The sequence below is a fragment of the Caretta caretta genome, chromosome 10 (assembly GCF_965140235.1).
Source record: "Caretta caretta isolate rCarCar2 chromosome 10, rCarCar1.hap1, whole genome shotgun sequence".
Classification (NCBI taxonomy): domain Eukaryota; kingdom Metazoa; phylum Chordata; order Testudines; family Cheloniidae; genus Caretta; species Caretta caretta.
This window is the reverse complement of record NC_134215.1, coordinates 7,194,220-7,219,059: the sequence shown is the minus strand read 5'-3', so window position 1 is coordinate 7,219,059 and position 24,840 is coordinate 7,194,220. Positions and strand designations below refer to the sequence as shown.

General features: G+C 62.1%; 2 protein-coding genes across 3 annotated transcripts in view; one reads left to right on the top strand and one right to left on the bottom strand.

Moving 5' to 3' along the window:
- The window catches only part of LLGL1 (LLGL scribble cell polarity complex component 1), a 72,896-nt gene extending 69,815 nt beyond the window's left edge, over nt 1–3,081 (top strand). For both annotated transcript variants that reach the window (XM_048868298.2, XM_048868297.2), the window contains exon 23: nt 17–3,081. The gene's annotated coding sequence lies outside the window, so the exon portion shown is untranslated. The remainder of the gene's footprint in view (nt 1–16) is intronic.
- Nucleotides 3,082–4,426: 1,345 nt separating this feature from the next.
- The window catches only part of FLII (FLII actin remodeling protein), a 28,500-nt gene continuing 8,086 nt past the window's right edge, over nt 4,427–24,840 (bottom strand). Inside the window, exons 5-30 of the mRNA XM_048868295.2 lie at nt 24,027–24,112; nt 23,101–23,262; nt 22,171–22,274; nt 21,114–21,289; nt 20,462–20,619; nt 19,521–19,605; nt 18,300–18,447; nt 17,874–18,010; nt 16,931–17,143; nt 15,147–15,326; nt 14,772–14,854; nt 14,265–14,339; nt 13,524–13,607; nt 12,829–13,000; nt 12,601–12,705; nt 11,740–11,931; nt 11,293–11,481; nt 10,456–10,595; nt 9,990–10,236; nt 9,170–9,324; nt 8,980–9,040; nt 8,012–8,140; nt 7,659–7,765; nt 7,145–7,250; nt 6,734–6,799; nt 4,427–6,293 (exon numbers count right to left, since the gene is read on the bottom strand). Coding sequence (XP_048724252.1) covers nt 6,159–6,293; nt 6,734–6,799; nt 7,145–7,250; nt 7,659–7,765; nt 8,012–8,140; nt 8,980–9,040; nt 9,170–9,324; nt 9,990–10,236; nt 10,456–10,595; nt 11,293–11,481; nt 11,740–11,931; nt 12,601–12,705; nt 12,829–13,000; nt 13,524–13,607; nt 14,265–14,339; nt 14,772–14,854; nt 15,147–15,326; nt 16,931–17,143; nt 17,874–18,010; nt 18,300–18,447; nt 19,521–19,605; nt 20,462–20,619; nt 21,114–21,289; nt 22,171–22,274; nt 23,101–23,262; nt 24,027–24,112 — 3,495 coding nt within the window. The 3' untranslated portion in view covers nt 4,427–6,158. The remainder of the gene's footprint in view (nt 6,294–6,733; nt 6,800–7,144; nt 7,251–7,658; nt 7,766–8,011; nt 8,141–8,979; nt 9,041–9,169; nt 9,325–9,989; nt 10,237–10,455; nt 10,596–11,292; nt 11,482–11,739; nt 11,932–12,600; nt 12,706–12,828; nt 13,001–13,523; nt 13,608–14,264; nt 14,340–14,771; nt 14,855–15,146; nt 15,327–16,930; nt 17,144–17,873; nt 18,011–18,299; nt 18,448–19,520; nt 19,606–20,461; nt 20,620–21,113; nt 21,290–22,170; nt 22,275–23,100; nt 23,263–24,026; nt 24,113–24,840) is intronic.

The window sequence follows — 24,840 nt, the reverse complement described above, 5'->3', positions numbered from 1 at the left end:
CACGTGCTCTCTGCAGGGACCGTGCCGGCTCGTCTCCCGCCCCTGGATTCCACGGACACGAGACTTGACTGAGCCAAGCTGTCGGCTCCACTTCTCCCCAGAGACCCTCCGCGTAACTTAAACTCGCCTCCTCTCTAACATCCGGCCGGGAAGCTGGAGCCTGACGCCACCCCCCACCGCTCCGCCCCGGTTCGAAGGTTCTCTCTCCGCCGAGCCGAGCCGCCTTCCGCCAGCGGGCCCAGCGCAGTGCAACACTACAGCTCTCGCCCCCCACCCCCCCAAAGCAAAAACCGGACCTGGGGCTGCGGGGTGAGATCACTGCTTCCGCCTGGCCTAGACCGGGAGGGAATGCATCCATCTCCAGGGACCCCATTGCTGGAGCGCGGCCTCACACGGACGCCTGGGGGGAGAGTTGGACACGGTCTGGGTTGGGGTTGTGTTTTCCCCTTCTCCTCTGCTGAGCTCCCAGAAGGACTCTGGTCTGGGGTGGGGGGCGGGGGGATAGGGACACTGCTTGGCCTGGGGGAGCAGCTTTTCCAATACTTCGACTTTCCTCGGAACCGGCTGGCCTGCTGCAGACGGTAAGTCTGTGAGCGCTGGCTGGACTCGCCTTAACACCCGTCTGCCACTAGGGGGCCCTCTTGCTCAATACCGGATTGATATTGATTCCTCAGTGGTGTTGACGGCATTTCTCCCCCCGGCCCCCCAAATAAACTCCAGAGCGTCTCACTGGCACTGGAGGTGAATCAGCCACGCTAGGGTCCAGCTCCCTTCCTAGCACCTTTCCCTCCTCCTGGGGGGCAGGAGAGCCAAGTTCCTGCTCTGGGTTAGCAGCCTTTATTTTAGGGGCCTGGTTGCCTCTAGGGGCCTTCATCTTCCATCTTCACAGCTGGCTCCAGCTGGGTTCCCCCGTCCCCCCCCGTCCCCCTTGGAACACCTTTAAATGAAGGAGACCGGGGCAGTGTCAGTCAGCACCAGGCACGGCTCGCCCAAGATGGGACCCTGCCATGCTGATCCAGGTGTGGGTGACCCAAGGCCAGTGCCTTCAAACAGGCGTGCCTAAGGGGCAGATGCCAAAACAAGGGGCTGTAGACTCTTCCCGCCCCTTCATTGCGGTGCTGAGCAGCTGTCTCTTGAGCTCACCACCTCTGGAAACCAGTCCCAGCGATTACGCACTTTGGTTTCCGACGCCTCTGGATGAAAACGGCCTGAGACGTTTGCCGGCCTGCACTAAGGCCATTTCTGTGCAGTTGTGAATTTACGGGCTGCTCACCGCCTCAGCCCGGTGTGAGATGGGGCCTGAGTTCTGCTGGAAGAGGGGTGCCTTCCTCTGGTTTCAACCAGGCTTTGCAATAAGACAGGGGTCCAGCCAACTCCTGCCGCTTCGGGGCAAAGCCTCCTCTGAAGTGGCTTCCCACGCAGCCTGCTTTTAACAGGGGCCACCCGACAGCCCCTGGCCCAAGTTACGCTTTTAACCCCATGTGGCGTTTGAAACTTCCCTGTCCACTGGGCTGAAAGGTGGCTGCCGGTCAGGGACGTTCATTCCCAGGCAGCGGAAGTACAGGTGCCTGTCGATCAAAAGGCTTGTTCCTGGCAGACCGGCCCGTTTCAGCGGGGATATTTTAATCCATTTCCTTAGGATCCTGTTTTCCCTTCAGCGCCGCTGCACGGGTGGGACAAGGCTTTTGGATGGGGCGGGGGGTGGCTCGGTGAATGTTGAAGATGGTTTGTTTTGACTTGGTCAAACCTAAAATTGAGGGCTGGGGGGAGGCCCAGAGACAGCTCTGAAGAGCTCACGCTGAGCAGCTGTTGAGGGGTCGGTCTCGTTTCCAGCAGTATTAGTTTCCTTAGTTGCTCTGAGCAGGGGTGTAGAGCAAAGCACGGTGGCCGCTCGGGATTCCTGTCTCTAAACTGGATTGGAAGGTGACTTCTGGCACCGAAGGGGCCAGCTGGCTTGGGCTCTCCTGGGGCTGAAAGCTCCAGCCTTCGGAGCGTTCTGGCAAAGCCTCTCCCCGCGGGGCTGGGAAGGAGAAAGCGGAACTGAACAAGCCAGGCCCAGGGCTAAAATCTGGGTTGGCTGCCATCTCTCTGCTTTGAGCTCTCCATTCGTGGCTAGGGAATATCCCCTGCTGCGCTCTGTTCTTCCCACTGGGAGGGGGGAATCTCGCAGCCAGGTCACCTGTTGGTGGAACCAAGCTTTAGCCGCCGAGCTCTCTTGTGTCCAGGGTGCGCACTTGTTCCCCCCCACCTTGCAAGGGCTGGAGGCCTGGAGCTGGAGACCAAGGCAGGCCCGGGATAGAGCGAATGCCATACCCCCTCAGTGCCTGATCCAGGTTGCTTTCCAAAGTGCCAAAGGGCCTGTTGGGCCCTGACTCCCGGAGGCCTGAAAGCCCTGGTACCTGAGCTGTTGTAGGAGTTACAAGGGCTGGGATGGGGACATCCCCCTGCAGCCCCCTCACCATGCCTTTATGGGTCATCAGCCCCACCTCTTACCAGTGCGAGCAAATGCCCATCTCCCCTCGGCCGGCCTGGGAATGGCACCTGGCTGCCTTGTCACATGGCCCCTGGTGCCAAACCAGCTCTGGGCCCACCCCGGTTCTCTCTGCGGCTCTTTGGGAGGTGCATGTCCCTGAGCCTGGTACCAAGAGAGCGAACTCTGTTACTCAACAGCGTGTCGGGGGTGGGATGGGGGCTCGGTTGGCCAGCGGCTGATACTTTGAGTCTTTGAAGGAACTGGCTGGGCTGGGGGCAGAGGAAGAATCTGAATGGCACAAACTCTCTGGACCCCACCCGGCTCTGTGTGCGAACAGTATTTTTCTACACTCGACCTTTGCTGCTGGAACTGATACTTTGTACAGCTGTTTTGGTACTAGATCTGGGGAGGGGGTTGGGGGCAGGAGGGGGGGAGAAATGTAGTCGCCATGTGCCATGGGGTCCCCTGCAGTCTAACCCAGCCCTGTGGGATTCTAGTGGCCGCAGTAGAACGTCCCCCCTGTGTCTTTTTGGTAAGATGAATTTAGCATTGTCTAGTTATGAAATACTGGTTTTTAATATTGAAAATAAAGCATTTAATATCTCTTAGCTTTGGCTGTGCCTGTCCCTGCTCCCACCCATCTGAGCGTTTCCCTCCCTCTACAAGCGGGATCTGGGGGTGGGGGGGTCGGGCAGCAGAAGCCCTGTGCTCAAGGGTCGCTGCACTCCAGCCAGGAGGCTGGGATCTGCCCAGGGAGCAGCCGAGCCTGGGCCGGAGCCTGGCAGCACAAGGTACCTGGTGCTAGGAGAGGAGAAGGTTAAACTTTGCCTGTTCTCCAGGCAAAATTCACTCCCGGAGGAGGCAGCTGGCCCCCCTCCCCCCAGAGCACAGCCCGGGACATGCAGTGCCTCCTACTGGGGCAGGAAGCTGCCTCCTCCCCTTCCCCTCTGTACCTACAAGCCCTAGGACCTGGGTGTTGGTCCCTGCCCCCACCAGGCTGGTCCTGGCTGTTCACCACCTGGCTCCTCTTTCCCTTGCGCTTCATCTTCCTGCTCTGAACAGATGGTCCATCGCTAACCTGGGCGCCAAAGGCCGGGTGCTGGGATGGCCATTGGGGCAGCCCTGGGGTGAGGTTAACGCACAGCCCCTTCTATGCTGGGCGGGGTGGGGGCGAGTAGGGAAACCAACTGCTTTCAAAGGGGAGTGGGGAGGGGTTTGTCTGGCTTGGCTAAAGCCATAGCAGCTGGGGTGATGCAGGGCTCCTAGCCAGAGCCTGCATGCATGGTCCTTTCCACTGCCCAGCGTGGGGCTGAGCATGTGCCCTGCACACACGAGGCTGCTGTTTGCACTCAGAGGAAGAAGAGGCAGGGCCCTCTGCAGCCCCCAATGCGGCACACCCCCCAGGTTAAAACAGAAAACCACATGCCCAGGTAAGCAGCAGCCTTGGATTGTGGCCAAACCTTCTAGTAGCCCTGTGCTGTGGAGAAAGGGAAGCGGTTGAAAGGCAAGCCATCCCCACCCCCTGTTCAGCTCCTCTGTGGAGGTGCAGTCAGGCACCTCTGTGTTGTGTGCTGTCCTGTCCGCAGGCATCACCCCTGCAGCTCCCATTGGTTCTTGGCCCATGGAGGTGGTGCTTGGGGTGGGGGCAGTGTGCAGAGCAGAGCCCCCTGGCTGCCCCCTGTGCATAGGAGATGGAGGTGGGACATGCCACTGCTTCTGGGAGCCACACAGAGTGGCTCACTGGCTGGAGCGGGGCAAGCTGCAGCCCCCACTCCCCACCCTTGATCTGGTGTAACCTGTTGCACTGTGCAGGTCCCAGAGCCCTGATCCCACTCCTGTAACAGTCCCCTGACCTCTGGCTGAGTTACTGATGGCCTCAGCACATGGTGGATTCTCTGTAACTTGAAGTCTTTAAACCATTTCCACAAGTTAAACTGGAGTGCGTGGCCAGGCTTGGTGAAGTGCAATCTTTATTGATATGATACAGAACGCAGCATCCTGGCACAGAGCCGGCGCTTACAGTCACTGTGAGGGGGGGCTCTGAGTGCAAAATGTGCTTCTCGACCTTGAGTGCAAAGAGGTGGTGGGGGGGGATGGCATTTAAACCCTCTCCTACGGCTCTGCAAGTGGCACTGTCCTAGCGCAGGGGATCCAGCCAGCTGGTTCCAGTAGCTGCAGCAGGTAGGGACTGCTCGGAAAGGTCTGTGCTAAAACCCAGGTGTCCTCAGTAGTATTACAGTGCCCCCTAGTGGCCTGCACTGGCCACCCCAAGAGCAGGCTTCAAGACTCAGCATGGGGCAGGAGACAGGTGGTGGGAAGCTGCACTGCTGACTAGGCCAGCAGGTGCTGGGGACACTCATGGGTGCCAGCTGGTGCTTGCCTGGATGGATCCTGTTTGCACATCCCTGCTAGAGCCACTCCCAAGTCTGGCTGCCTGACTCCATGCTGCATGACAGCAGCAAAGCCCCCACCTGCCTCTTTGCGGCCCTCAGAGCCCCAGGCTGGCTCCTGCTCTCAGGAAGAATGAGCAGTAGCAGCCAGCACTGGGGTTCTTTAAGGCTTGGGCTGGGGGTCTGCAACACTCCTCTCCCCCCTCAGCAATCTCAGAGGCCAGGCTCAGCGGCATGGCCATGGGCACGTAGGCCCTAGAGCACAAGCGGTGAGTGAAGGGAGGTGAACGGCACCTCCTGCCCACTGAAAATCAATAGGCAGCTGGTACCAAACTGTGGTTTGTGCCTTTGGCAGGCTGAGCACACAGCCTTGGTTGCATGAGGGTAAAGAGCCAGGCTGCTGCAGGCAGCATACGCCAGGCAGGGGACTTACAAAGTGTGAGGTACAGGCTAGCCCCAGGCCACTGCTCTCCTAGGGGCCAGCTACTTCGGGGGGAGGTGGGCTGGGATTTTAAACAGCTGCAGCCTCCCGTTGGAGAGCTAGGGCTTTCCTGATGCTTGTGTACCCTTGGGGATGATAAACTTTGCACCCACTGCTCCCGCTGCCTGGGTCAGGGTTCCCCTCCATGCTCTCTGAGCTGGCTCTAGGCCCCAGGTTGACCTGCATTCCCTCCGCAGGAAGCTCCAGCCACTTCTCCAGAGCCACTGAGTCAGCTAAGAGCACCCAGCCTCTGCTGCATCGAGCTGAGTTCCCCCCTTGGCCCCGGCTTGGCTCCTTTCCCTGGAGGCACTGCGCCCCAAATTCTGCCCCTGCCTTCTGGCCGAAAGCACCCAAAGCCCCTCACGCATTGGCAGGGGAAGAAATAACCTTAACAGCCCCCTACAGCCGTAGCGCCTGGTCTGTTACACCGTGTGACAGGCTGATCCTGCCCTGAGCCCCTCTTCGGCCCCAGAAGCTGGTACCAGAGCAGAGTGGGGCTGGGCCTTGCCTCTTCAGGGGCAGGTGAGGTGCAAACTTTGCAGCCCTCTCCAGCCACACAGGCCAGGCAGCTTTAGTCACGGAGCTTCAGCAACGCGGGGCGTCTCTCCGGGAGACGGGCAGCTCCAGGATGGGCTGGGGCCGACCCCACGGCTAGGAACCAGCCCCAGAGCGAGAGGCAGCAGCAAAGCAGCGGGGAGGAGGGGTGGGGCAGACCGCCATCGAGGGCAGAGGCGGTTTCTGTTCCTCCTCTGGGGGAGCCAGTGCTCTCCATGGCCCGGCGGCCCTCGCAGGGCAGGTGCTCCCCCGCGGCTCCTTAGGCGGGCGGCTTGCGGAAGACGCCCCAGGCGTGGAAGCAGCGGGTGAAGGGATGGGGCTCGTTGCCTTTCCGCACCAGGCGCAGCTTCCGGGGGTGCTCGGCCGCCTTCGAGCGCATGTGCTGGATGTACACCTGAAAGGGGGGGGTAGCCTCAGGCACTGGCCCCCCAAGGCCAGCCCCTGCTCCGTTCCTATTGCAGGAACTGGGAGGAGGCCCCAGGGAGCTAGGGCTGCTGGGTTCGCAGCCGGGGGCTTCAGCCTCTCAACCACCAAGCCTTCCGCTGTGCCAGCAGGGCCCAAACTCCAGCCCCAGGGGCTGATGGAGGCATAGCCCCGTGCCCCAACGGGGGTCAGGGCAAGGGGCAGATGCTGCAGCGTTTCAAGGGGAAGGGGCCAAGCTGCTGGAGCCACCCCCCAGGAACCATGTGCAGGACAGTAGAATCCCCCAACCCATTAGGGGGCTCTCAGAGCCTGTCTCCCCTCACCCCTCCTTGCACCGCGGCTTTCATTCAGAGCCAGGGAAGCTCTTAGAGACGCTCCGGGGCAATCCCCGGCCCTGGGCCCGGCCCTTACCTGGCAAGCTTTCAAGCTCAGCTTGATTTCCACCTGGCTCGTCTGGGTTCCCACCCACATGTAAACCTGCAGGGAACAGCAGAGACAGCAGGGTTAGGGCTGCACTGGTCAGAGAACGGGACGAGCAGATACGCTGCAGAACACCCAGGCCTGGCTCATTCCCCGCAGCACATGGGCAGGGCCTCACACGGCATCTAACACCTCCTGGAAGTGGGAGGATCTGGGCCAGGGAGCCCAGCTGGAAGGGTCTGGGGGAGAGACCGGATTCTCTGGGGTTCCAGCGAGAGGTTCCCTACCAGGGAGCCTCGGCCCAGCTGCCAGATGCAGAAGAGTTACTGAGGACGATCATAACTACAGCCCCCTCCCCACTCCGCACCGGGGGGGGGGGGGCGCCAGGCCCTGGAAACTCACCTCCCGGCCGTTGTCCAGCAGCATGATGTCGTCATCCGCCAGGTCATCCTGGCAGAAATCGGAGCACTTCTCCGACACGGCGAAATAGCCCTTCTCGTTGGAGCACCTGCAGTGGAGAGCCAAGCCGCAGTTAGCGAGGGGGTGTGCCCTGCCCCGGGCCGGCCTGGCTGTCCAAGGCAAATCCTGGGCACCAGACTGCGGACAGGCCCCCAGTGGCCATGAGTTTGTCAGGTCTCAGCCAAGCCCTGGGGAACGTTTTCCCAAGCTCTACCGGTCCAGTGGGCAGCATGTCACAGTGCCTAGGGTTTCCTCCCCACTTGGCCAGCCCAAATTGGTAAGAGACAGCCCTGGTGGCTTAAGGAGCAGGCTGAGCAGGAGACGTGCCAGCCCGAGTTTGGAACAGGCACCCAGCGAACATATGCCAGCCGGGGACCTGTCTAGCCAATGGAGGCTCTGCCCATGGTGACAGCTCCCTCCCTGCAGGGCCCCGGGGACAGCAGCTGCCGGCACGCACCTGAACAGCCGTGAGTACTTCATGTAGTCGGCGTCTTCGTCGTAGGCCTTCTGGCCCCCGATGCCAACCCAGAAGAAGTTCTCCGGCTCCTCCCCTTCATTTATCACCTGGCACACAGAGCGGAGGGGTCAGGGTGCACTTGCGCGGGGGCTGGAGGGTTCCAGTCGGATCCTGAGTCGTCTCCTCCCCTTGGGCTCTGGGATCAGAGGCAGGGAGAGGACCGAGCTCTCCCTGGCTGCACCCCAGGGCAGGGGCTGGCTGGCGCTGGCTAGACCAGCCTTGCCCATCTGGCATGGAGAGCCACTGAGAACCAGCCACTGGGCCACGCTCACAGGGGCTCCGCCCTGCCTCACCTGCTTGCTGTATGAGTCGTCAAACATGTGATTCATGATGTCCTCGGCCAGCTTGGCCTCCTCAGGGTCGGCGGCCCGGCCCACCCAGGTGTAGACGATGCCTTGGTTGTCGGTGCTCTCGAACGGCACCTAGGGGAGGGGAGCGTGGGTCAGGGTGGCAGAAGCAGAGTCCTTGGGCTGGGTGGGAAGCCCGGGCATAAGGAGAGGAGACGTGGGAGCAGATGGAGTCTGCTTTGGCTTAAACCAGGCGTTTAGAGCAGCTTGATGCTCCCAAGGTCACCCCCAATGTGGCTTCATGCATCCGGACCAGGTTCTTCTGCCAGCCAGTCTATGCAGGGTCCTGTTCCTGCCCCACTCCCTCCGCCCCCAAGCTCTAGGCTTCCATTCCTCTTCCCCCTTAGACACTCCTTGCCCATGATCTGTGGGGAGGACATGTCAGGCAACCAGCACCTTCGAGGGCAGCCATGGATGCATGGCACCTCCTCGGACCAGCCACGAGAAGGATGCCCATGAGCGGCATGTGCTGGAGCAAGGTCAAGACAAGAGAGGTGGCAGCAGGGAGCTTCCAAGGACTCTACCTCGTCAGCCTTGCTCATGGGTGCCGGAACTGGGGGGGCTGGGGGCATGCCCCCCCTTTTAAAACAAAAAAGCTCACAATTCATGTCCCCCGCAGAACAATCCACTCTGCTGGGGAGGCGCTGCAATTACACCTTTTGCCCACAAGGGGATGCTGTGGTGCCAGAAGAGAGGGCAGCGGGCTCCCCACCGGCACAGCCAGCTGCAGAGAGGGAGTGGGGGGTACTTTTGGCCTTAGCCACCCCACTTCTTGGCGCCTTGTCCTCGCTCAGTGTGGACCCTGGGCTGTGGCATGAGCCGCCGCTGCAGCGGGCCCAGCTGGAGACTGTGCTAGCCCTGGGAGCCCACAGTGGAGCGCTGGGGGTCAGCACACTAGCCCCAGGGATGCTCACCTTCAGGATGAAGCAGAACTCGGAGTTCAGCAGGCAGGAGTCGGTGTTGATCTGGATGCACCTGCAAGGGATGAGAGGAGGAGGAGTTCTCACCCCAGCCTGGATCCCCCCCGAACCCCAGCACGGCCGGCCCATTCCACCCCTCCGAGGGTGCGGCTCCGGTTAGCAGAGCAGCTCCTCTGGCTCTCACCGGGTGCAGAGGGCACTCCCGTTGGTGCGGACGTGGTACAGGCTGGGCTGCAGGTTGTTGTCCTTGGACTTCCTCTTGCCCTTGTGGATGATGAACTTCCTCTTGAAGTGAGACAGGAACTTGGGATTCTCCTGCTGCTGGGTCATGCGCACGACCTGGGTGCAAGGGGATGGCGTTAGAGGCGTCCAGGGAGTTTGCTCATGCTCGGCAGAGGGGACCCCGGGACATGTGCAGACTCGTCGAGTGACGGAGAGCCATCGGCTAGCAAAGCATCCTGGGTACCTACGGGCAAAGGGGACCCTGCCTTCAGGCTGCCCCCTGCAGGTGAGTGCAGGAGCACACCTGACCCCATGAAGGCTCAGCTGTACGCTCCAGCCACTTGCCTGGACCCCCAGCTGGACGGGGCTGGGCCTGCGTCACCCTCACGGGCTCCTGCAGGAGCCAGGCTGGATCCTCCACTGTTAGCCAGGGAAGGTCGGCATCGCCTGCCCCAGCCAACGGGAGCACCTGCTGGCACCAAGGCTGAGCCCAGCAGCTGGGAGAAGGGCGAGTAATGTCCTGTCCCCACTTGCCCACCGTAGGGTGCCCCACGCAGCAGAGAGACTAGATGGCCTTGGGGAATGGGATTTCACCTGCTACAGCCCAGCTCGTGGTATGGCCCATGGGGCTGTATGGAAGGGGGACTCCTAGTCTGTGGGAGGGCATATATAGGGCAGCGGCCTTGGGACTCCTAGTCTGGGTCCTGAGAGCGGAGGGGTGCTCAGGCTTCCAGCTCATGGTGCGGCCCTTGGGGACAGAGGAAATCAGGCTCCCAGCTCACCTCCAGCTTGCCAGGGAAGAGGCTCTCGAACTTCTTTTGCAGGCTGAAGGTGAAGGTGAGCCAGCCCATGTTGGAGGCCTCGCGCCCCTGCCAGAAGTACACGATGCACTGGAAATCTTCCTCTGGCTGCTTCTCCTCCTCATCTTCCTCCTCCTCGTCCTCCCCTCCCTCTCCGTCCCCTTTGCCGCCACTCTTCTTCTTCTTCTTCTCCTCTGCCTCGTCCTCGTACTCCACCGGCACCCAGTACCTGCCGGCATGGGGGGGGGAAATCCCGGTGATGTGGGGGGGGAGGGCAGCCCCAGTCCCACCATAGCCCAGAGCTCTCCCAGCCCCATGTCACACCTGCTCAGGAGCTTAGGGGGCCGATGGTAGAGGATCAGCCCAGAGGGACGGGGGCTCTTACAGCTGAGAAAGGAGGTGGCGGGGGGCACAAGAGCTGCCCAGAGAAGGCAGGGGAGGGTGTTACCTGCACAGGAAGACGTAGCAATCCTGCGTGTGGAAGTGTCCGAACTCCTCTTCGGGCAGGCGAGCAAATTTCTTGCCCTCCAGGACAAAGCCCTCCATGCCGTCCAGGTCCTCGTTCCATTCCTCCATCAGCTGTTCTGCCTGCACCCCACGCCAAGAGACGCGCACACTGAGGAGGATGTTGCAACGGGTGGCAAGCTGGCGAGGCAGTTCGCGCTCTGCAGGGCAGCCTAGGGGACCCTGGGGCCAGTCCTGGTCCTGAGAATTGTGTGTGTGTGTGTGGGGGGGGGGGGTTGCAATGTCCTTTTCCCCACACCCTCTCCCAAATAAGGGGAGATCCAGGGCCCCAGAGGCTGGGGCCAATGCTTCCACCGGTCAACTGAGCTCCACTGAGCTCGGGCTGCAGGTCCCACTGACCGCCGGGGCTCGGGCTGCCAGCCCCAACTGCCCGGCCCTGCTCTCCCTGGGGCTTGGGCTGTCTGCCCTGCAACCAGTCCCACCTGCTGCCTTCAATGCCCGGGGTCCTCTGGCCGCCCTTAGTGACATTTTTCTGGCAAACCCGCTGTAACGTTCTGCGAACCCCAGTTTGGGAACCACTGACTTAGCAAGATGCAGTGGGACCAGCCCACACCCTCTCTCTCTCCCACCCCAGCCTTGGCTGCCCCATGGCCAGTTGGAGGGGGCACAATGCTGGTGCCCAAGGACTCAGGAGGGGAAGCCTAGGGCAGCTGCATTGGCAGAGAAGGTCCCAGCCCATCCCTACCCAGACAGGAGGAAGGGCGGGCCCAGATGACTCCCCTGGGGGTCTTTCATTTACCCCTCCACCCCCGCGTCATACCTCCGTCAGCGCCATGGGGGGCTGGCGGGGCAGGAACAGCGCCGTCAGGTCAGCCTTCATCTGATCCTTCTTCTCGGTGTCTTTCTTCACCTTGCCGGCCAGCCCCTTGGCCTGCAGCACGCTCTCCGCGTTGCGGGTGTAGTCCACCTTCAGCACGTCGTCCCAGTTCTTGAACTTGGACTTGAACACCTGCGGGGGGAGGGAGGAGAGACACGCCGGCACGGGGCGCTTCAGCCTCTCCCGGGGGGCGCGGCCCCCCTGCCTCCCCGCAGGGCAGCTCCCAGCACGGCTAGAAGGGAAGCGAGACAGATTCTCCCACCCCACAGCCCGGTCGGGCCACTCCAGGGCGGCAGCTGGCCAGACCCGAATTCCCCAGCCAGTCCCAGCGCAGCTCCGCTGGCCACCCCCGTGGGGCAAGGCGAGCCCGGGCCCCAGCAGCCCCCGTACCTGGCACTCGGTGCCCTCCAGGTTGCGGATGACCATGGCGTGCTTGGGCCGATGCAGCATGCTGCACAACTCCTGCCCCAGCTTGAGGGCCGCCGCCCGCACCAGGCGTGGGGACTTCCTGCCCACCCAGATGAAGACGTCGGACCAGCAGTCGAGGATGTACACGGCCTTGGTGTCCAGCAGGCTCTGCAGCTGGAGGGCAAGCGGGAGAGGAGGGATTGAGTGGGCGGGGGGAGGGGGGACTGCCCCCTATTGTGATCTCCCCCCCACACCCAAAGCAGGACCTGGGGGGGGCTAAGCAGGCTGCCAGCCCAGCACCTTCAGATAACTCTCCCTCACAGAGAGGGCTGCCCGGCCCCTCGCCCTTCCTCGGGGCCAGGCCCTGGCAGCATCCTCCAGCTGGGAGTAGGGCCCGAGCTCAGATCCCCACCCTGATTCCCCACATCCCGCCCCAAAACGGAGGGGGTTTCCTGACAGGCCCCACCTCCCACTGGGCTGGAGATGGAGAACGGGGCCGCGCCCCGGGGAACAGCTCTCCCGCTTGGGTGGGGGCCGCCCGGGCCCTTGCCCCAGGGAACGGCTCTCCTGCCTGGGGGCTCCGACCACTGCTGAAGCAAGAGGGAGAAGTTTTTCAAGCAGGGCCCAAACTCCCGACCATTTCCCACTCCAGAGCCTGGCGAGAACAGGGGCAGGGGGAGGAGGCGGTTGAGGGCCGGCAAATCTCAGATCCTCCATCCACGTACCCAGCCCCTGTGGCCTTAGCGGGCAACAGCCCCTCCCCAGCCGGGTGCGGCCTATGGCACACAGCCTGGTGGAACAGACCCCTCCGCCTCTGGCCCGCCTCACCCCGCCCCACCATACCAGTCGCATCTCCGGTAGCAGGTCCACCTTGGGCCGCTTCTGGTGCTCCACCGAGAGCTTGTAGTTGATCTGGGGCAGCTCCAGGTAGCCCAGCCCCAGGCCGACCTGAGCCGAGGAGAGAGGAGAGGGATGAGAGGGGGTGGGCAGAGACAAGTCACAGGGCACGAGCACCCCTCTGCCACAGAGAGACTCCCCCTGGGGGCACGCGGAGCGGGAAGGGGTCTCTACCTTATAGAGCTTGGGCTTGGCTGGCTGGAAGTCGTCAGGGACGTTGGCCTTGATCTCCTCGGGCTGCCCCCCCAGCACCTCCCAGAACTCGGGCGGCTCCTGGCTCTGGCTCAGGAGCGTGATCTCCGCCTTCCCTTTCCGCTCGTTCTTGTTGATCTTCTCAGCGAAGAGCCTGGGAGGGACGATTCGGGGGAGAGGAGCAGGCCAGAGAGACTCCAGTTAGATTCCAGGCCAGCCGCGCTCCTGGGGCCAGGCGGGGCTCACAGAGCAGCAGGGGGCACCAGGCCTGGCCTGCGACAGCAGGCGAGTGTGGGGGAAGGGCCACCTGGCCCACGATGGCAGGGGGTCACGTGCCCCGTGATGGCAGGTGGGAGGCCAGGGGGATGCCATGCCCTGCGACTGCCCATGATGGCAAAAGGGAGGGCAGGTGGCAGCCATGTCCTGTGATGCCAGAGCGGCAGCGGGTGCCTTTCACACATCCCCTCGGCTCTGGAGCAGGCTTTGCCCCGTCCGGCCAGGCGAGCTGCCAGCTGGCACGTGTGGCAATCACCCTGCTCCCCGACGGGTGCTGCTGGAGCGGGAGCAGCGGCTGCGAGCTGTGGAAGGGGGCAGAGCGCACTCGGCGCCCCCCAGTGTCAGCGTCCGCTGGCTCCATCCCTGCCTTGCCCCCCCAGCTGCCCCTCTGCGGACGGTACCTGGCTTTGGTGGTGCTGCTCAGCGTGGCCTGGCTCCCCCTCCACACGGAGATCTCAAGGCCGTTGTCCAGGAGGAAGACGAACCTGGGTGGGGGAAAAGAGGGGTCAGTGTGGTGCACCGCGGACCCCAAGCAGGGCTGAATCCAAGAGCTGAGAGGGGGGCTCAGTGGCAGAGACACCCCCGACCCCAAGTTGGTAGCTGCTCGGGGCAGCGGGGACAGGAGAGAGCGACTGGGCCAGTGGCCTCCGACAAGCACAGCAATGGCTTGGTTTGCTGGCAGGGGCGGGCAATTCGAGCTCTGGAGGGGTCTGCATCGTCACCGCAGCACCCGAGCCCCTCCCAGCAACGAAGGTGTTTACCCCCGAGCCCGCGGGAGGCAGGGCAGAGCTCGCAGCCCCACTGCCCAGACGGGACAGGCCGAGAGAGGCCCTTGCCCATGGTCACCCAGGGAGCCTGTGCAGAGGAGGGAATGGAGCCGAATATCCCCAACCCAGGGCGGTGACAAGAGCCTCTGCTGACACACACGGGGCCCGACGTGGCATTCCCGCTGGCCGCCCTGGTGTTAACACTGCAGGCTCCGGTCCCGGCAAGCGAAATCACTATGATCCCTGCAGCTTCCGCTCCTGGACAGGGGTCTGTAGGTCCCCTCACCTATCCTGGCAGGCCAGTCCCCGCGCCCCACAGGCACGGACTTGGGTGCCGTGTGTCTGCAGAGCGTCCCAATCCCCCTCCGCACTCACCGGGGGTCCAGCGAAGCAGCCTTAAGCGTCACGGGCTCCAGCTTAATATTCTTCTTCCCGTAGACGCGATACAGCCTGCAAGGACACGCGGCACGCAAGGGGGGGGGGGTCACGAGAGAGCCCACTGCCTGAGGAGAACCTGCCCCCACAGGGGCACCAGGGTGGCAGCGCGCCCCACAGGACTGGGCAGCAAAGCGCTCAGAATGGATCAAGGGGTGGCTTGGCCTCTGGAACTCACTGCCACAAGATAATAGAACACCTCAAGCGCTCTGTCGGATTCCAGATGGGCTTAGACCTTTCTGTGGCACCCATGGTGACAGCCGCTTTATTCATGAGGCCTCCTGCTCGAGGGGAGCAGAGAGGGCCTGGAGAAGCTCATCCTCTGGGCATGTGTCCAGGACTGGCATGCCCGAGCCAGGCAGCTTCTCTGTGTCTGCACGCCACATAATCGTGGCGCCGCAGAGGGTGGCTGTGGCCGGTAGCACCCCCAACCCGCAGCCCCCCTACCTGGTGATGTACTGTGCATCCTCGACGGTGTAGAAGCCGCTGGCCGAGCCCCCCTCAATGTAGGAGATCTCATGGTCGAACACCTAGGGGTGGGGAGAAGGGGTCAGCTGGGAGCCGGCCAGCCCGCAGCAAAAGGCTTCTGTGCCTCCCTCCCGCCAGGGCGAGGGCTGGCTGCAGGGGGCTGCGCCCTGTCGCAGGGAACCTGGAACTGCCAAGTTCTCCAGCCTTGGGACAGCTGGAGAAGGAAGGTGGGGGTCTTTACAGGGGTGGATTGTCTGTATGGGGTTGTGCGGAGGAGCTGGTAGCTGCAGAGATGGGGGTGGGAGGAGGAAGGCAGGGAGGGAGGGTCATCAGGTCAGTCGAGGGGGGAGGCACCTGGCTGAATTCCTCGCTCTCATCCCCCATCTCCTCCCGGACGGTGCGGCACTCAGCCCCCAGGTAGTTGCGCAGGTTGACGGCGTGAATGGCCGCACTGGCCTTCTTGTCCAGCGTGGCCTCCTGCCCGATCCAGTAGTAGATCTCCCAGGTCAAGGAGCCGTTGTCGTCCAGGAATGTCTGCGGGGAAACGCCAACAGGCAGAGCCGTCGATGGGGCTGGAGGAAGCCAAGTGGGTCACTTCGGGGGGGGGGGGGGGGGAGCTTTCCCTGCTCTCTGGGCCACCCACAGGAGCCCCACCTACCCACATGACCCTGGGAGGCTCCCTGCAGCCTGGCACAGCATGGGGCCCCCAGCATGGGAGGAAGCTGGAGCCCACGTAGGGGTGACTGGGATGAGGGAACCATTCCTGGTATCAAGCGGAGTGCCCCAAGGGTCGGTCCTTGGGCTGGTTTTGTTCAGTATCTTCATAAATGATCTGGAGGATGGTGTGGATTGCACCCTCAGCAAGTTTGCAGATAACACTGAACTGGGAGGAGAGGTAGGTATGCTGGAGGGTAGGGATAGGATACAGAGGGACCTAGACAAATTAGAGGATTGGGCCAAAAGAAATCTGATGAGGTTCAACAAGGACAAGTGCAGAGTCCTGCACTTAGGACTGAAGAATCCAATGCACCGCTACAGACTAGGGACCAAATGGCTCGGCAGCAGTTCTGCAGAAAAGGACCTAGGGGTTACCGTGGACGAGAAGCTGGATATGAGTCAGCAGTGTGCCCTTGTTGCCAAGAAGGCCAATGGCATTTTGGGATGTATAAGTAGGGGCATTGCCAGCAGATCGAGGGACGTGATCGTTCCCCTCTATTCAACATTGGTGAGGCCTCATCTGGAGTACTGTGTCCAGTTTTGGGCCCCACACTACAAGAAGGATGTGGAAAAATTGGAAAACATCCAGCGGAGGGCAACAAAAATGATTAGGGGGCTGGAACACATGAGTTATGAGGAGAGGCTGAGGGAACTGGGATTGTTTAGTCTGCGGAAGAGAAGAATGAGGGGGGATTTGATAGCTGCTTTCAACTACCTGAAAGGGGGTTCCAAAGAGGATGGATCTAGACTATTCTCAGTGGTAGCGGATGACAGGACAAGGAGTGATGGTCTCAAGTTGCAGTGGGGGAGGTTTAGGTTGGATATTAGGAAAAACTTTTTCACTAAGAGGGTGGTGAAACACTGGAATGCGTTACCTAGGGAGGTGGTGGAATCTCCTTCCTTAGATATTTTTAAGGTCAGGCTTGACAAAGCCCTGGCTGGGATGATTTAGTTGGGGTTGGTCCTGCTTTGAGCAGGGGGTTGGACTAGATGACCTCCTGAGGTCCCTTCCAACCCTGATATTCTTTGATTCCCTTCAGACTGTCACTCGCCCCGAGAGGCTGGGACCTCAGATTTTGCCTGGTCTTATCTTCCGCCCACAGTATTAAACCTCTTGACAGGAAACCCTTTGAACCTAGGGAGGGAGCATGGCTAGAGCAGGAGATCAGGACCCCCTGCAGACCTGTGTACTATCTGCACCTGGGAGGGAGCGTGGCCTAGTGGTTGGGCGGGGGGGTGGGGGGGGGACTGTGAGCCAGGACTCCTGGGCCCTATTCCCAATTCAGTCCTGCCTGACCTCAGGCGAGTCACCGCGCTGCTCCATGCTCACTTTCCCCAGGGGATTGGGGGCTCAAGGCCCTGGGTCACGCTCCAGGCACCCGGCAGGAAGGCATGGGGGCAGGGCAGGGCAGCGCCGGTACCTTCAGCACAATGTAGCAGTCAGCTTCGTAGAACTTCCCGTTGAAGGCCTCGTCCACCAGGGTGGGCACGAAGTTCTCGATCTGCCAGACGGAGACACCGGGGATCTGCCCCACATCCTCCGTGAAGAACTCCGAGTAGTTGAGCTGGGGCTTCTCCAGGCTCTGGTCCCAGCGGCGTGTCTTCGGGTCCGTGTATTTCATGTCCCCGTTCTCCTGTCGGGTGCGGGGGACGAGAGGGCAGTGAGGAGCGGCCTGGCTTCTCTCCACTCACAGCCCTAGGCCTAAACCTTGGGCCATGTTCGACCCCACACAGTGTCCCTAGACACTGAGAATCTTCCCAGGAGCAAACTGGGGCTGGGACCCGACATTCACGCCAGGCCTCCGGCGCCGTCCCCAGCAATCGAGGCTCCTGCCCGGAGCTTGGCCGGCCACGCGCAAGGCAGAAGCGGGATCCAGCCCGCTGCGTCGGTTCCACCAGGGCTCACGGGAGTGACGCCAGCAGCTTTGACTCAGTCACCCAGGGAGTGGCTGGGTCGGGACAGTCCCGAGCCCAGCTGCCCAGGAAGGCCTGGTCAGTCCTTACGCCTGGCAGGCAGAGTGCCTTCTGCAGACGGACGCCCTTGTTCTGAACCCCCACGCTCACACCATACACGAGGCTGTGAGTTCTGATCCCGGCTATGACGTGGACTCTCCCCCGTGGCCGGGGGCAAGACAGCGAGGCCTGCGTTCTCAAGAGCGGCCTCTACCGGCGGGTGCCCCCATTTCTGGGTGCTCATCGGGAGAGAGCCAGGGCCGGACGAGCAGAGGCACTGAGCGCCGGCACTGGCCTCGGGAAGGGGGTGGACGCACGTGGGCTGTGGGAGGGAGGGAGCCGAGGTGGAGAAAGGGGTGTGTGTAATAGACAGACAGACGGCACCCGCCTCCCCACCCCACCCCTTCCTACCTCCAGTTTCTTGTTCTTCTCTTCAGCCACATCCGACATCCCCTTCAGCACCTGCTTGGCCTGATCGTCCTGCGCGGCGGAGTCCTTGCGCTTGCGAAGCCGCGTCTTGCGGGCCGTGGGGTCCTTCGCGCCGCTCCCTGGGAACACGGGCAACGTGTGTGATCACAGCCCAGAAATCACCAACACCTACTCTAGGCAACTGGCTGGCTGGGAGACCCTACCCCGCGGGGCGCTCTCAGCCCGAGGCGGGAATCGCCTGGCAGTGCCGGCCCCACGGCAGCAGAGACATGCCACCGCATGGCCAGGAGCCCTCGGGTTCTGGGACTCGGCTGCCAGCGTCTGGGATTCCCAGTCCTCCCAGCTCCCCAGGAGCCAGGCTTCAGCTGGATGCGACATTGCCACACCCCCCACTGCCCCTTGGTTCACCTGCTGCAGCTGCGGCCACGGTGGCGGGCGAGGCGCCAGCCAGGCGCAGCTGGTTCTGCAGGGAGAAGTCGATGTTGTACCACTCAGAGGTTTTGTCCACCGGCTTGGGGGGCATCACTAGGTTGGGGTTCTCCCGGACGTCCAGGATCTGCAGGGGCATGGGAAAGAGAGGTCATCCAACACCAGCCACATGAGCGATCTGGGCACCAGCTGGTTCTCGCTTCGCCCTGGAGAGCTCAGGGGGCATTGGTGGGGGGCGGGGATCCTCCCGTGCCCCATCAGGGTTTAGGGTCAGTGTCTGATGGTGCAAGGCTACAGTTCAGCAGGGCGAACGTGACTTGTTTCCCAGGTGCTGGGGGTTGGGATGCCACGCCCTCCCCTGCCAACACGAAAACCACGTCCAGGGGCCCAGGCTTAATCCAGCCAGGAGAGCCCATGGACAGCCAAGCACCATTCAGAACAGATCAGACAACCCCGGAAACGGACCCTCGCCGAACGCACCGGTCGTTGGCGTGGGGCTTCTCCACCACCCCCAGTGCAGGCCCGGCGGGCAGGGATTCTGCGCCAGGCAGGGGTGATCCAGGATCTCCCCACTCACTCGTGCTGCACGGCATAACCCCCTTCAGCATGGCACCAGCTCACTAGGCCTGGCTGGGCGCCCCAGACCGAACCGCCGGGAGGCAGAGGGAGCAAAGGGCTCTCAGCTGGCTCTATAGGAGCAGCTCCTGCCAGGGATGTGCTGAGCCAGGGCGAGGGGCAGCACGATCAGTAGGACTGGGCATGGAGCTCAAGCCCCACAGTGCCTTAGTTTAGTCCCACTGCCTTGCTGCATGGCTTGAGGTCTTACCCCTTAGAGCCTCTGGCCCACGTCCTCAATGGGTTTAGGCTCCCAGTTTCCTACCTTTGTGCAGTGGGATTATCCCAACCCAGTACATTAACTCAGGTCACCACATGGCTGGCCAGGGGCGTAGAGAGCCTCCCCGCTGCCCTGTGTCAGACCCAGCCCATCTGGGGTGGGGAGCACAGGCTGGCACTGCTGGTGGGGTGAGCCTCCGCAGAGGGGTCCAGAGCGGAGCCTTGCCCTCCGCTCGCACACCAGCCCACACTGCCCTGGGATGCATGGATCCCCCCAGGGACCGGCTCCCACGGAAGGATGGGGCCTGGGACATCTGCCCAGAGGGCGCCAGCAAAGCACAGAGGCCCGTCCCTCCATGGCCTCACCTCGACGTCTGTCAGGAAATGAATAGTCTCTGGCAGGGTGACCAGGCGATTCTTGTTGAGCACCAGCTTCTTCAGCTTCGTGCACCTGGAGGGGCAGACAAGACGCTAGGAGAGGCCTGGCCCCCACCCCCGAGACACGCTGCGCTGATGAGCTGCAGGGCAGGGGGGGACCAGGAGATCAACTACAGCCAGAAAGTCCTGCTCCCAGGCGGGAGAGCCAGAGCCCAGAAGGGGAGGAAGGAGGGACGCAGGACGTGGAGGGGACGCCGGCTCAGCCCGAGCCGAGTTCTTCCATTTTCCCTGCTCCGCATGTCGTCCATCTGTCCCGTCCCACCCGGATGCTGCTCTACGCTCAGGCCCAGCTTGGACCGCAAGAAATGCGGAACCCTTCCTTCCCCTCTGCAGAACGCACCCACCAGCCTCTCCCTCCCCTCCGCCCCAGACATGCCAGGGAAGGGGGCGGCAGCTCAGAGATCTGCACCGAGAGGGACTGCCCTGGAGAAGCCAGACTGAGTCACGAGCGCTCAGCGCAAGGGATCCACCCTGGCCGGGCTTCGGAGGGGGCTGTGAGCTCGCAGGGGGTGGGGCGGGGTCTTTCGCAGCCAGGCTGCGGACGCTGTTAGCAGCAGGTGAGCTCTGCACATAGCAGGGCTGATGTCGGAGGTCCTGAGTCCCCACCAAGGTCAGCGATGGCTGCGGGTATCAGCCTCTTGGGCAGACCAGCCCTTTGCGGTGTTTGGGGCGGGTGGGTAACCGGCAGCCAGAAGGCGCACAGGGATGGAGAGGACCAGCCGGCCTTGCCGCTCGGATCCAAAGCGAGCAAACGGCTTCCTTCCCTATCCCCACACAGCAGCCACCTGGGGGAGACTCTGCCCCAGGCTGCGGGGGGTGGGGATCCCGCTTCTGTCTCCCCAGGCCAGGGCGGCAGGCGGGTCGCTCACCTGCACAGGCTCTCGGGGATCAGCTCCAGGTTGTTGTTGGCTGCCATGAACTCCTCCAGGCTGGTCAGTTTGCCAATGCCAGAGGGAATGCCGTCAAAGTCCAGCTTGTTGGAGTTCAGGTAGAGCTTCTTCAGCTTGATCAGCTTGCAGATGGCAGACTGGGGACGGAGAGACACACGCACCACAGATCAGGGGGAGGCTGTAGCCTGGGCCCCTGGGCTCTGCAGGGGCTACTATCCAGGGCATCCCGCCAGCTGCTTGGACAAGTCACTTAGCCGCTCCATGCCTCAGTTTCCCCAACTGTACCATGGGGATAACACCATCATCTGCCTGCCAGGGGTTCTGTGAGGATAAACCCATTACAGACCACAAGGGGCGCTGAAGCTATGGGAAGGGGGCCCTAGGAGCTCTTAGCTTGGCCTGAACCAGCAAGGAAAGCACCGGCCTGTTGAGTCAGAGGATGGGGAGCCAGCGGGATGCTGGGACCAGCCCCTCGGGTCTGTGATGCCGCTGTGGCATTCACAGCTTCACAAGCCAAGGACCAAGGTCCAGAGAAAGCCACCAGGCCCGTCCCACGGAGACTGTGCCCTGAGCTTGGCCGTGGGAAGCCAGGCAGCTCCCTGCTGTCGTCTCGGGGGAGATCGCTACGTACGGGCAGCGAGGTGAGCTGGTTCCGCGACAGATTGAGGGTCTCCAGCTGGGTCCACTGGTCGATGCAGAGGGAGAGCTCGGAGATCTGGTTGCTGCTCAGATTGAGACGGCGCAGGCTGGAGAGGGTGTAGAGGCACTCAGGGACCCGGCTCAGCTCGTTGCACGCCAGGTCCACGTCTGGGGAAGAAGAGCAGAAGGGAAGGGCAGCCACCCACCGGACTGGGCCCAAGTCAGCTGACGGGCACGGACAACCCAGGGCTCTGGCTGGGTTACACAGTAATTGTGAGTGCATGGACATGATGCCAGGATAATATAGCAGGTCCCGGCCTAAATGCATCCACTTTCACAGGGATGGGGCAGGCAGCCCATCTAACAGCTGCACTCTTCCCGGGGTCAGAGCCTGGACCATCTCCACCAATAGGAGCCTGGCCAGTGGGGTCAGGACCATTTTGGGGGCCAACAGCCACACAAGGCGATTGCCTCCATCATCCTTGCAACGGCTTGCCCCACCCAGCCATGTGGCTCGTGCTCACAAGAGGAACCTTAACTAGGTGGCTGTCCCAGGGCGCTCTGGGACTGCAGGAGAATCTATGCCATGGGCTGCCCACGCTGGGACTGGGAACAGGGGCTTCTGGGTAATTTCCCCAGACACAAGGCACTGCATTGTGGGATGGAGGGGGGAGGAGGAGCAGCTGGACCAGGGACGATGCAACAGTTGTGGGTTGCCATCAGGGAAGATGCCGCTGTGGGTGACGGGTTCAGCCAGGCCTGGTCCTGGGAGATGCACCCGGCTGGCTCACACAATGCTGGGGACAGCCACTGTGTGCGGACACAAGCCGCCATGCGGGTGGCGTGAGCTCAGCCAAAGGCTTGCTGGGAGTGGGACACCTTTCTCCGAATGCAGGGCCTCCCGGGCTGCACTCGTCGCTGGACTGGCCCTGTTGCACGGCAGCAGTGGGAAGGAGGCTCGGAGAGGTGCTGTTTCCCCATGCCCACCTTGTCCCCACACATGCCCCCTCAGCCCCGGACTCTGGGGCGAAACTCAACGGGCAGCTCACCTGCGAGGTTGGTCAGGCCTTCCAGGCTGGTGGGCAGATTGCTCTGCGTGCGCTGCGTGTTCCTCAGGTGCAGGGTCTGCAGAGCCGTCATTGCAGGGAGCTGCCTTTACATGGAAAGAGAGAGAGAGAAGCAGTGAGGGGAGATCCACTGCTGGGCTGAGCCAGGGACTGGAGGGGAGATCCCGGACGGGAGGAGAGCAGGACCCCAAGCTCTGGTTCAAGAGGAGGCAAGATGCAGCACGTCCACACCAGGACTAGTTTAAACCTGGTCTCAGCTTCGCTGGGTTTCAGCCCAGCTCCCCAGGGACATGAGCCCATTCCACAAGAGCCATCCCTGCACCCGGCTGGAGGCCAAGGGGGGACTGGGCCGTGGGAGCCGGATCAGCCCTTCCTTCCTAGAGGCCGAGCTGCTCGTTCACGGCAGGCGGGGGACAGGACCTGTGCCTGCCAGAGCCATGCAGAGAGAGATGACCCGTCTTTAGGGCTGTGGCTGGCACCATGAGGTCCAAGAAACTGGTCTTATTTAAAGACTTAAAGGCCGGATCCAAAGCTTCGGAAGGGCTGTGGGTGGGGTTTCCATTGATGTCCTGGGGGGCTCTGGATCAGGCCCCAAAAGGCTGACCATGTCCCTTCTAAAAGGGCTCGCTGGAGAAGGAGCAAAGGGGCCCCCCAGGCTGGGTTCTCAGGCGTTTATTGGGGAGAAAGCCTTTCTGGTTGTCTTTTGGTGGCTACTTTACCTCCCCAGGCCGATGCAACCAGAAACCAGGCAAGAAACTGGACCCGCGGCCGGACAAGGCTCTTCCCAGCCAGGCCCAGGAGAGCGGCTAGAAGAGCGTCCAGCCAAAGGGGACCTCTCCTGAGTGCGACCCGCCCCCAACAGCGCCGGCAGCCTGCACCCCCGCCCGGCAGCGCAGCGGGACACCCCCCTACCTGAGCTGGGCGTGCAGCAGCGGGTTGTTGTTCAGGATCAGGGTCTGCAGGTGCACCAGCCGTCTCATCTGCGGGGGCAGGCTCTCCAGAGTGTTCTCGCTCAGGTCCAGGTACAGCAGGTCCGTCAGGTTGATGAACAGCTGGTTGGGGATGTTATCGATGCTGGAGAAGAAAGATGAGCCGCGCTCGGTTTACCAGCCAGGAGAGGGGGAGGAAGAGCTGCACCACCCCATGCTGGGACGGGTATGGAGAGATTGCCGTGTCGACACACCCTATCAGACGTGTCCGCAGCACGTGGAGATGTCCCCAGGCTGGCTTTGAGCTTCGGCCAGGGAAGCAGCACGGGCCAGCTGCTCGAGAACATAGCCAGGGTCCTGGGCTGGGTCGTGCAGCCTCACTGCTGTGGTTATCGGCGCTCGCTCAGGTCTCCACCTGCAGCAGTCACCCCCCGCCCCCGCCCCCCGCCAATTGGGTGCAGACACACGCCCAGGTGCTCAGATCCCCACTCAGAGACAACAGAGCTCTCAGCTCCCTCCCCGGCACAACAGGGAACGCTGAGGTGACCCAGCCTAGTTACCCAACACAGCCGGGGGCACGATCCTGGCGGCGACGCACAGAACGGGGATCTCCCGGGTTCCGACAGGGACACCGAGGATTTCCCCGGCCCGGGGCGGGAAGGCGTTTACGTGGAGGAGCCGAGCAGCATGGGACAAGCGCACAGTGATCTTTACCAGCTGCTCCAAGCGCCCCTCGCGTCAGTTCTGCCTCCCTTCTCTCACACGTCCCCAGCCCCCAGAGGCGCAGGCCTCCCCTAGATCCGGAGAGGGGGGTTTGACAGGGAAATCCACGCCTGGTGAGCCAGGGGTCCCTGCCCAGGAAACCCCTGCACGCAGCCTTGGCTGGAACCCCGGAGCAGCCAGACCCACCTGTTGTGGCCGAGATTGAGCACCAGCATGTTCTTGGCATTCTCCAGCTCCCGGGGACACTCTGTGAGCTGGTTGTAGCTCAGGTCCTGGGGGCAGGGAAGCAAGAGAGCTGTCAGGAGAACCCCTCCATCCCAGCTGGCACGGAGCGGCCCACCCAGCAACAGCCCCATCCCCCCCAGCCAAAATCAGCCCCCTCCCACCACCGCAAGGATCTCCAGGGCCACACTGCTGATATATCTGTGTGTACATCCGAAGCCAGGACGCAGCCTCCAGTCTTTTTAACCTAGCCGCGGTTTGTGCGACCTGCCCAGCGGACCACAGGGACACCCCTTACTGTGCCATTTCCAACACAGCGGCAGCCAGAGGCAGCTGTCCTTCGTCGGTTCCCTTCAGAGGGGCATCAGTGCCGCTAATTGAGTCGGCAGCTGCCAACTACCTGGGGGAGCTCATGTGCATTGGGGTCTCACACCAAAACGATGGCTGCTTATCTGACGTTTACTTATTTCTCAGCTAGAGTATAGTGTTTACTAAAGAAGGATTAGGAATCCCCAAGGATATTCCTGAGCAGACTAGATCAGCTTTAAAATGGAGATGAATTTAGAGGTCAAGCAGGTTATGATGTGTGTTATGGTAAAGTGCATTACAGTAATGCCCTAAGGTCCTGATCAGAGGTCAAACTGGGCATTACCATAATACATACACTGATAACCTAAGGTCCCAATCAGGATCTGGGCTACATCATGTTAGGTCTTGTACAGACCCATAGGAAGAGCCTTGCCCCGAAGTTAACAGCCTGTCCCTTTAAAAAGAAGAT